The following is an 11,515-nucleotide window of genomic DNA, read 5'->3' as shown; positions in this document are numbered from 1 at the left end:
GGCCCCACCAGCAAATGAAACCCGTATATACATGCGGAGGAAATCTGTTCTGGAAGGAAGAAAGTCGTTCTCGTAATTTCCCACGGGGAAACAAATATAATCCAGATCTTCCGTGAAGTCCGGAGTCGTATGGTGTGGCAACCTACTGACATATGGGCACGGTAGAAAAATGTATCATCGAAATCCTGGTGGGATCCAGTTATGAGATGAGCAATGCACTGCGCATGTATCCATTGACACACAGCAAATCCATTTTTAGGAAACAACGGGTGGGAACTATTACATCAATCACACGCTTTCTCGACTCCAGAAAGATAAATTCCGACTGCACGGATAATTTTTACGAATAGTTTACGAATTACGATTGTTGGCACAATAGCACCGGTATACCAAGGGCTGAGATTTTTAAATGAATCCGGTATATGCTTTACTTTCACACCTTTTCAATCGACTGTGGGGTCCATGAAATCGTTAGTTTCATGGGGGTCATCTCTTGTTGAAATTAAAGGCTTCGGGTCTTTTGTGGTCCATGTTTAACCAGATAAAGAACCAACGTCTTTTCAGAAAAGAAAGATAAAAGAACAACCAACAAACAATTGAAACGTGCACGTTCTTTTGATTCTACCCTCCAAAGTCCGAAGATTTTGTTCGCGAACATGTTCTCCATATTTTTCATATAGGTCCCTGCAATTTAAACGTGTCTCTTACTTGAACATACCTTTTCCAAACTACTGGTTTACTTCGGGAGGAAAAAGTTTTTAAATGTCAAAAAGTACTTGTTTTACAGAAAATGTATAAAATGTTTATCAGGTGTTATAATGTAGTCTGATTTATGTAAAATAATGAACTATATACTTCAATAGTTGCAAAAATGATATAATTAATTAATTAATTAATCCAATAAATGTTAGACATACACGTCAAATCTCAAACAATAAATTTATATTAGATGCTTTAAAATTTAAGAGTGGAAAAAAATGTGACTTGTGGTGTTATATTGTGACTTTGATCCCATGCCGTGTCGTAATCAAAATGTCGAGAGATGATCGCGTCATGTGAGTTATGAAACCGACTATACTGTGTCATTTTTCACACTTTATAGATAGAAGACGCAAGAGAGATACAATATTTTATTATATAATTTGAAAACACTGTGTATTATCTAGAGTGAATTTTTTAGGCCAGTATAAATTTAAAATTGACTGTGTACCCACCAAAACTTTACTGTTTAAAATATTTCTATTGAAACTTTAAATTGGAATATTTGCCCGTTAAAGTTTTAATACATTGTCCAAATGCTCACGATAGATTTTATCTTGAATAAATTGACATTAAAATTTAATAAGGAAGATATTAGTTGAAATTACCTCCACATGTCTTCTCCTTCCACGACTAATCTTTGAGATTAAAAAAATAAAATTGAACTCGTGTTCAGAGAGCGGAAAATAAAGTAAAAATGGGTCATGCAAAGCAATTTCTGTTGATACAAAATTCAGGAAGACTAATTCTAAATGAAAAATACATCGTTACTCGTTTAACAGCTCGACGCAAAGTTGAACAATTATCTGAAATTCTGAATCCATGGCATTGGATTAATGACATCTAATACAGACTAAAAAAACATCCTTCAATTTGTTGCTAATGCCGAACAGCCGAAATATAAAAATGTGATTGAATGCGTGAGTACTCGTAACACGTGTTTGTGCAAATACTAGGGGCAGAGCCGCAGAGGTACATCCATTTTTGGATCAATTTTTTTTTTTTTTTTATTTACTTAAACACTATTTTTTATATAATATGAAGTAAAATGTTACTGATAGTATAAAATTGATTTACATTATTAGTATAAAAATTTTATATAATCGATTCTCATTTACGTTTGACCTCTTTAATTTTAAATTTGATCCCGTCTCTGTACATATTAGTCAAAGAATCATAAAAGAATACCTAAAAAAATATCATTCGTATCAGTTGTATGAATAGAAATTAATGATGCATAGATCCTCTCCGTCACCTCAAAATATGTTGGAACTTAAAACCAGAACCATATATAAATGCAATGTTCAATTTTTACGAAAAAAAAATTATATCATCAAGTCTTTTTGATGAAAAATATACATGTTCAACTTTTACAAAAAAATATCTACAAAAAAAATACTGAAATGTAACCCAAACTTATTTTTATAAAATTATATCATCAAGTCTTTTTGACAAAAACCTGCTTGGTACCACTTAATATATGATCACCTTTTCGATGGACAGAACCTCTAGATTCCAATGATTTCCCCTCTGATCGATCATGTAGCTATCCCCTTTCTATTATCCTCTATATTCATATTCCATTTAAAAAAAGAATAAGAAAAAAAGGACTCTTCAAGTAAGAGTTTGTAGGATTAAGAGGTAGGGATGGGAAGCACATTTTTGTCAATTAAACTAAGATAAAATCTTTTATGGGAATGTAACCAATTTATTTTATAAGATTTTGATGGGTAAATATTTCAATTATAAATTTTGACGTAATATTTTGAAATAGACAACTCGTTAATATGAATTCAGATCGGCTAAAATTTCAAAGGGAATTTCAGAGTTTCTGCAATCCTCCTCTTTCCCTATCTCTCTCCTCTCTCTTCTTTCTCTCTCATTACTTTGATGAGAGAGAAAGAAGAGAGAGGAGAGAGATAGGGAGAGGAGGATTGCAGTAACCTTGAAATTTCCTTTGGAATTTCAGTAGATCCGGGTCCCGTTAATATACATTCAATTCACCTATTAATTTAATACCAAATTGGAGTGAGTCTATGGTACTATGCATATCACGGGTTGTTACCGTGCTATGGTTCTATATTCGAGTTTTCAAATCCTAACGGTCGATCCGAACCGCTCAACTTGTTCTCCATATTAATATGTGTTTGGAGACCAGATTTTATATTTTTTGAAATTTTTTTACTATTTTTTTAGATATTTAGAAAATCACTTGATCTGAAAATTCTGGACCATCCAAAAACAGTGATTTTCAATAAATCTAAAAAAATAGTAAAAAAATTTCAAAAAATGTAAAATTTGGTCTCCAAACACATATTAATATAGAGAACAAGATGAACGGTTCGGATTGACCGTTAGGATTTGAAAACTCGAATATAGAGCCGTAGCACGGTGCCAAATCGTAATATGCGTAGTACCATAGACTCACTCTACCAATTCGTCTTCTGTTTGTGGCGCAGTGGAATGGACATAAGTTCTTCCTTAGAAGAACTAGTGTTCGAAATACCGAAATTTTTAAAAACACCATTATCTTAAAATTAATAAACCAAAACGCCATTCGGCGGGTTTTTTTTAATAAAAATCGCATGGCCGCTGCGTGGGGAAGTGGGCAGCTAGAAGCATGCCGCATGTGGAGGAAGCGGGCAAATTTCCGGGCCGCCTCTAGGCCCAGCGGGCACCGTGACCGCTTCGGGGGACAGAGGGCACCCTGCCCAAGTTTATTTATTAAGCAGAGTTAAGAGTGAGATTCATTTCACGTCATTTTCACCCTTCTTCTCAGCTGAACCGTAAGTTTTTTTATTTTCTATCTTTTTAAAAAAAAATTAGTATTTATAATTAATTTTTAATTTTAGGTTTTCTTATATACTCATACCAAATGGCTGTTATGGTATCTGTTTACACTGGTGGTGAGATTTTAACAGGCCCTAATGGGGTTTATTACAGTATCGAGCCTGTTTCTGTGATACCGGTAATGTCGGGTACTGATTTGTTGGTTCTGAAATCGACTATTTCTCAGAACCTCGGATTGAATCAAGATCGATATGACCTTGATATTCAGGCCAAAATTAGCATGCCCACTAGTTCAGGCCAAACTTGGTTCCAACTTTTTCTTGTTCAGAATGATCGAGTCTGGCAGGTACTGTACAACCAGACAATTAGTTTTTCTGGGGGTGGATACAAGATAATTGAACTCTTTGTGGAGATTAACCGAGTCCAGCGTCCTAACCCCCTTGCAAGGTTAATCCGGAGTGCTAGTCGGGCTAATGCGTCAACCTCCTCAAGTCCAGTGTCCCAACCTCCTTTCCAGATTGACATTCCTGAAAGTAGTAATGCCCCAGTTCAGGAGGGCCGACGGTCTACTAGTCGGCCCTCCCGTCAGTCCCGAATCCCTTTGCCGATTGACATGCCTGAGAGTAGTCGAGCCCCAGTTCAGAGGGACCGACCGTCTAATAGTCAACACTCCCATCGATCCCGAGCCTAGCCTTGTGATCCGAAGGAAACCGAGGAGACGGTGGATCCGGAAATACAAGAGGCAGAGGAAAATTGGGGGGATGTTGATCCTGATTGCATGAGCGATCATAGTGACACAGAAGATACGAGGCCTGTGCTCGGGCAGAGAAAAAAATTCAAGGTTGATAAAGGGTTTCGGATAATGGGTCGCGGGGTTGAGCACCCGATTGCGGCTTTCAATGACTTGTCAGGTTTTCAGGAAGCAAATGTGGGGTTATTTGGTAGACATGCAGAGTTTGAGAATGAATTGTCAGAGGGACAAACCTATGATTCAAAGGAGGAAATGAAAGCTGAAATTTACAAGTTTCACATTCTTTGTAATAAAGAGATTAAGAATACGCACAGTGACAAACAACGGATTAGGTTCAAGTGCAAGGACCCCAGATGTGGTTGGTACAATAATGCAAAGGTCACTGGTTTTGGTACACAATGGAAAGTATCTAGGCGCCCAACAAAACATGTTTGTCATGCGGATGCCACAAGAATAGACCATGCACAGTTGACCGCTGCTATGGTTGCCGATTGCATCTCGGCACACATGAGAAATGACGTAGATTTGAGTATCACTGCTGTCAGAATAGCTTGTGCACAAACGTACAACGGTCAGGTACCAGCATACAATAAATTATGGCGTGGAAGGGAGTTGGCAATTGCCAGCCAATTTGGTAGTTGGGAGGGGTCATATGCGCTTATAGTCCCCTTACTGGAGGCAATTAAGCGAAAAAATCCAGGTACATTGTTTGATGTTACCTCATATCCAACTGGTGAGCCTGGACCTTATAGGTACTTTAATAGGGCGGATTGGGCATTTGGACCATGCATAGAGGCTTTCCAACACCTGAGACCTGTCATCACTGTTGATGCCTGTTTCTTACCAGGCCGGTACAAAGGTAAAATGTTGATTGCAACTGGGTACGATGCAGAAAATCAGCTCTTCCCGTTGGCTTTTTCATTGGTAGATACAGAGAATTTTGAAGATTGTGCATGGTTCATGCAATGGTTGAGGCGCAATATAATTCGCTCCAGGTTTGTGTGTGTCATCACTGATAGGGGGTAAGGGCATAAAAAAGGTGTTTCGACAGGATGATCTGGGATGGAATGAGAAAGATGAGGATGAGTGCGTTCACCGTCTTTGTGCTACTCACATAGCAGAAAATATGAAAAAGAATCATTGCAATGAACAAGCAATCAAGTACTTCAGGATATGTGTGGCGAAGAGAAAGATGATGAGATATGAGCAAGGAATGCAAGCAATGGGAGATGCATGTGATCGGGCTCTGAATTGGTTAGACGGTGTGGGTAAGTATCTAGATCAAGATGAGAACGAATGTCTTAAACCATGGAAGATATTCCAGGCGTTGGATGGGGGTTTCCGTTGGGGAATTATGACGACGAACGGGTCCGAGTCGCTCAATAATGTTTTTAGATCTTCTCGTAGGTTGCCGGTAGCAGCAATAATTAAGGACACGTTTTACAAATGTCAGCAATGGTTTGCTCAAAGGAGGGCAAAAACGCAATTTGAAGCAAGCCAGGGTCAACAGTTCTCATGTCGTGTGCACGAGGTATTTTATTTTCAGCCCAATTATTTTATTTTTGTAATTTTTATTAAATTGTTCTATTTTTCGTAGTTGATTAACAAACGGTGCAGGAGGTCACAATCTATGACGACGCTCGGTGGATTTGGCAACTGGAACGAGTTTGAGATAACATTCACACAAGAGAAAGTTAATGCATACATTAAAGACGCTTCTGGCCGGTTTACCAAAGCGAATTATAAATACACGGTGGTAATCATGGATGAGAACACGGTTACATGCACATGCCAGAAGCCGCAATTAAACAGAATACCGTGTTCTCATGTTCTGGCAGTGTGCCGTCTCCGAGGCATTGACCCTGGAAGGTTTGTACATTACTACTACCATATGCAGACACTTATCAACACATGGCTGGGTGAATGGCATGTGTATGACAATCAGTCTGATTGGCCGGAAAATGAAGGCCCAATCCTTGTTCCAAATGACAAAAATATTACCTTGGGTCGAAGGCGAGTTAATAGGATTCCGATGTGGCTTGATTTACTCCATAATAGAAGGAGAGTGCATCAGATTTGCCGGGATACACAAGAAGAACAAAACAGAGCTGCTCGAGATGCACGAGATAGTTAACTCATACATTTTTGTTATTAAATTTTCAGGTTGAGAAAGAGGAGTAACAATAATAGTGTGAGTTATTTGTACTGTGCATACAGACTGTGAATGAGGAGCTTAGACTTTCATTTTTTACATCAAACAAATATTAAATGAGACGTTCTACCTAAGCGCAAGGCTAAAATAATACTAGTCTAAAATGGTCTAAACTAAATCATCTTCCTAAGTGTTTTAATTTTGCGTTGCGTTCTGAATATTAGCGGCTATTTGCAAAATTTACCTATTTAGACCGGCCTATTTCAAATAACTAATTTATACCTCTTTAATCTCAATCCTCAACCAAACATCACTGTTACAAGCTCCTTAACCTCAGTTCTCAACCAAACATCACTGTTACAAGCTTAAAAGCAAAAAAAAAAAAAAAAAATGAAGAAAGAAAATCCGTTGCACAAATATAAAATTTCGCAGGTTGGATTCGAAAAAATCCGAAAGGAAAGCACTCCCAGTCAGCTCCAAGACGGAGTAAGAGGGGAAGACGGCCACGCACGCTTCCTTGAAGAAAACCCCCTCTCAAATCCCCTATTTACTTTCCCTTCCCTCTCTACCTTCAGCCACCCGCTCTAATGCTCCGGCCACCGCAGATGGTGCGCCGCCTTAAACACCTCCTCTTCCTTTTTCTCTCTTTCCTCTCCCTCTCCAGTTCAGACGACCGGTCTTCTCTCCTTCGATTTAAATCCGCCATCTCATCCGACCGCTCCAATCGCCTCTTTAACTGGACTGGTCAGAACCTCTGCCTCTGGTCTGGCGTCTCCTGCGGGCCCCAGTCCCGTGTCACCTCTCTTGGTCTCTCCTCTTTGGGGCTCAGTGGGACCCTAGATGCTTCAATTGGAGCTCTGACAGAGCTGAGATTTCTCTTCATTAACTCCAATGCCTTATCCGGCGAGATCCCGACTGAAATTAACAAGCTCAGTAAGTTAGAAACCCTAGATTTATCTAACAACAGTTTTAACGGGTCTGTGCCCGTTTGTGCATCACTACTTCCGAACTTGAGAGAGCTGAGGCTCAGTTTCAACCACCTAAGTGGGTCGATTCCAGAAGAAATCGGGTTGAATTGCCCTAATCTGGAGGTTTTGGATTTGTCTGGGAATTTTCTTGTTGGTAGTATACCCCCAAACCTGGCAAAATGTGGCAAGTTGAAATCTTTACTGGTCTTCTCCAATTTACTGGATGACATCATACCAGTTGAGCTTGGTAGTTTGAAAAATCTCCAAACTTTGGATGTTTCTAGAAACAGTCTCAGTGGACCTGTGCCGTCAGAGCTCGGTGGGTGCATGGAGTTATCAGTTCTCGTCCTTTCAAACCCGTACAGTGGAATGGAGATATCCAATTCTTCATCTTATGCGGACGTTGATGATTTCAATTATTACCAAGGAGGAATACCTGAGAGTATAGTGAAGTTGCCCAAACTTACGGTTTTGTGGGCACCTAGGGCAACCCTGGAGGGCGTATTACCAGTTGATTGGGGCAATTGTTATAATTTGGAGATGATCAATTTGGGCGAGAATCTATTTTCAGGAGTAATACCAAATGGGCTGGTGAATTGCACCAATTTGAAGTATCTAAATTTAAGTTCAAATAAATTGACTGGTACAATAAGCAAGAACTTACCAGTGCCATGTATGGATTTATTTGATGTAAGTGGAAATCAGCTTTATGGGGCTATTGGTACTTTTGTTTCTGGAACTTGTGTTTCACCAAAATTACCAAATGATGATTCTGCATCGGCTTACTACTCCTACTTTACAAATAGAACTCTTGCCCGGTTTGCTTTTGGTTCTGGTCTTGTGAGTTACCATAATTTTGGGCAAAATAATTTCACTGGTGAAATTTCAATCTTACCACTGGCAAGTTCGAAAATGGGGAAGGAAAGAATTTATGCCTTTTTGGCCAATGGAAATAGCCTCGCAGGGCAGCTCGGGCTAGGTCTTCTGGCTGATTGCAACAACACCAAAGGTCTAATTGTGAACCTGAGCAATAATTTTTTCTCTGGTGGAATCCCAGTTGAAATTGGTACCATGTGTACCTCGCTGACTGTGCTTGAATTTGCCGGGAATCAAATCAACGGTACAATACCAGAAAGCATCGGCCAGTTGGTTAGCCTCATCTCTCTTGACCTGAGTAAAAATAGCATATATGGTGAAATCCCATCCTCTGTTTCAAATTTACAAAACTTGAAGCGGTTGTTGTTGAGCCACAACGCCCTTACTGGATCAATACCTTCAGATTTATCTGTATTGCAATCTCTGGAGGTATTGGACCTCTCCTCCAACTCTCTCTCTGGTCAAATCCCGGGTAACTTGGTGAATTTACATAACCTCTCTACCCTCCTACTCAACAACAACAAACTTTCTGGCAAGATCCCTAATGGATTTGCGGGTTTGCCTTCTCTGGCCAATTTTAATGTCTCTTTTAATAACTTATCAGGCCCACTGCCTTCTAATGCCACCACAATCAGTTGTAGCACTGTCATCGGAAACCCTAATCTTCAATCCTGCCGTGTGTACTCCTTTTCTGGCTCCCAGGGACAGGATTGGAATCCCCCGGACTCCAATAGTTCACCCCCCACGAACCCGTCAATGTCACAAAGCAATAATGGCTTTAGTTCAATTGAAATTGCATCCATTACTTCTGCAACTGCCATAGTATCGGTTTTACTGGCACTAATTGTGCTATTCATATACACCCGCAAATGCGCACCTAAAAGCAATGAGCCTGCTTCTAGGCGGCGGCGGGGTAGGAGAGAGGTCATAATTTTTTCTGAGATTGGTGTTCCGATCACCTTTGAAAGTGTGGTACGGGCAACGGGAAGCTTTAATGCAAGCAATTGCATCGGCAGTGGTGGTTTCGGTGCAACTTACAAGGCCGAGATTTCTCCAGGTGTATTAGTCGCGATCAAGCGACTCTCAGTGGGTAGATTTAATGGGTTGCAACAATTTCATGCCGAAATCAAAACCCTGGGAAGGCTACGACATCCCAACCTCGTAACTCTGATTGGGTATCATTTAAGTGAATCTGAAATGTTTTTAATTTACAATTATTTACCCAGCGGTAACTTGGAACGCTTTATTCAAGAGAGATCGAAACGAGCCGCAGATTGGCGAATACTACACAAAATTGCACTTGACATTGCACGGGCACTGGCATATTTACATGATGGCTGTGTTCCTCGGATTTTGCATCGAGATGTGAAACCAAGCAACATTTTATTGGACAATGAATTGAATGCGTGTTTGTCAGATTTTGGGTTAGCAAGGTTGTTGGGCAATTCAGAAACCCACGCGACCACCGGCGTGGCAGGCACTTTTGGGTATGTTGCACCTGAGTATGCGATGACATGTCGCGTCTCTGATAAGGCTGATGTTTATAGTTATGGTGTCGTTTTAATGGAGTTGATTTCAGACAAAAAGGCACTTGACCCGTCGTTTTCACCATACGGTAATGGGTTTAATATTGTCCAATGGGCATGCATGTTGTTGAGACAAGGTCGTGCGAAGGAGTTTTTTCTTGAGGGACTCTGGGATGTGGGTCCACATGATGACATGGTTGAGGTATTGCACTTGGCCGTAATGTGCACCGTGGATTCATTGTCGATAAGGCCGACGATGAAGCAGGTAGTACAAAGGTTGAAGCAGTTGCAACCACCAACATGATAGTAAGTGCAGTTCTGATAAAGCTTGTTTTGTGGGGGTTTATGGGTTTAAAGATTTTAGGAGGGGAATAGAATAGATGTAAGTAGCTGATTTAGGTTTCTTTTTTCTTTTCCTTTTATTGAGTGTAGGGTTGCATTGTAATATAGTCCGAATCTTTATTTGTTCTCTTTCCTATTTTAGTTTTTGATTGCAGGTGTCTACTGATGTATCTCCTAAAAAAAAAGAGGAGTTGCAGATGTAAATTAAAAATATTAATTGATTCCACAAAAAAAAAAGGTCGTTCTCAGTTCAAATGTCATAGCTATATGCTGTTTTTGGGGTTTGTACCTTTGTAGTCAAAATCTATTTCTAGGCACATTGATGAATAATTGTGCACTCTTTTGTCCGTGGTACTTCTATTGCCTAGAATCTCTCTTGGATCTGGGGCAATCTCTGAACCATGCTGGAATATAATTTTTGTTTTTTGGTTCTTAATCTAAAATTCTAATCCCTGTTGATCGGGTAAAGATATTGATAGAGCCTGATTGATTTCAAGCAGCACATGAGCATGAAGTCAAACCAGCTCTGTCGATTTCTGTACCCTGCTGACCCGGGAACTCTAATACCCACAAGGCCACAATCACAGTAAACCCGTAATATCCGTTCTGTAATATCTTTATACTCGCAGTAATAGCATCCAGTGAAAGATTTTTTTTCTCTCAAATGCCAACTGAATTAAGCATTTGATCTGATCTCGATCTCTGGGAGATCGGTATTTTCATTGTAGTGTTAGGGTTACACGTAGAGGAAAAGAACGGGAAGAAAAGGGTAGAGAGCACGTGGCCGTCACTTTCTTTGCACCTCGAGTTGAGAATTCTTCGGAAAAAAGATGGAAAATAGCGAGGAGAAAATAAGCCAACCGACTGGGCTTGGAAAAAAAATTCAGAATTAGCCCAAAATTGCATCAATTTTCATTAAAAACCAGTGTGCCGAACAGGAATATTTGTATAGTTTGTCAATCAAAATAGTGTACATTACTTTTTTTTTCAATCAAAATTTGTTCTCTTTAGGAGGCTCATAAAAATGTATGTATAGTCTGTTACGTGTTGAATGAGATATGAGTCGTCCATTTTTAATTTAGCACAAATCTCAAAGCGGACACCTATATTCCAAATAGGTTCCGAAATTATTTGGGCTTGGCTGAGAATACTGCAGTAATTTGCAGCCCATGAGATATCTCCGAAATATTTTTAGTTACCATCTTAATATTTCAAAATCTTGAACTTAGCCCGACTTTTTTGAAAATCTAGACCGTCCAAATCCTTTTTGCACGAATCTCAAAGCAACAAAAGTATTTACACTTCTCTCTAATCAATTATTCGGTTCCTAAATATGTTCCTTAAGCTTCAG

The 11,515-nt window shown here is 39.6% G+C and overlaps 1 protein-coding gene and 1 pseudogene across 2 annotated transcripts; both read left to right on the top strand.

The window, feature by feature from the left end:
* Window positions 1-4,327: 4,327 nt before the first annotated feature.
* LOC144551814 (uncharacterized) lies at window positions 4,328-6,434 on the top strand. The gene is made up of 3 exons (XM_078299925.1): window positions 4,328-5,249; window positions 5,320-5,831; window positions 5,898-6,434. Exons 1-3 carry the CDS (start codon window positions 4,328-4,330, stop codon window positions 6,432-6,434), a joined length of 1,971 nt encoding a protein of 656 aa, XP_078156051.1.
* A 431-nt stretch (window positions 6,435-6,865) lies between these two features.
* Window positions 6,866-10,401, top strand: LOC144551124 (LRR receptor-like serine/threonine-protein kinase RPK2 pseudogene; annotated as a pseudogene). The gene has a single exon (XR_013510766.1). The product of XR_013510766.1 is annotated as an LRR receptor-like serine/threonine-protein kinase RPK2 pseudogene (transcript).
* Window positions 10,402-11,515: the final 1,114 nt, after the last annotated feature.

Source organism: Carex rostrata, chromosome 3 (genome assembly GCF_964058835.1).
Source record: "Carex rostrata chromosome 3, lpCarRost1.2, whole genome shotgun sequence".
Taxonomy (NCBI): domain Eukaryota; kingdom Viridiplantae; phylum Streptophyta; class Magnoliopsida; order Poales; family Cyperaceae; genus Carex; species Carex rostrata.
This window is presented reverse-complemented; position numbering and strand designations above follow the sequence as displayed.

Bases quoted from the DNA above. Each gene is read 5' to 3' on its own strand.
- LOC144551814 (XM_078299925.1), top strand. From the start codon at position 4,328: ATGAGCGATCATAGTGACACAGAAGATACGAGGCCTGTGCTCGGGCAG. The intron at 5,250-5,319 runs GTGCATGGTTCA...CATCACTGATAG, and splicing joins TACAGAGAATTTTGAAGATT to GGGGTAAGGGCATAAAAAAG. The intron at 5,832-5,897 runs GTATTTTATTTT...TATTTTTCGTAG, and splicing joins TCTCATGTCGTGTGCACGAG to TTGATTAACAAACGGTGCAG.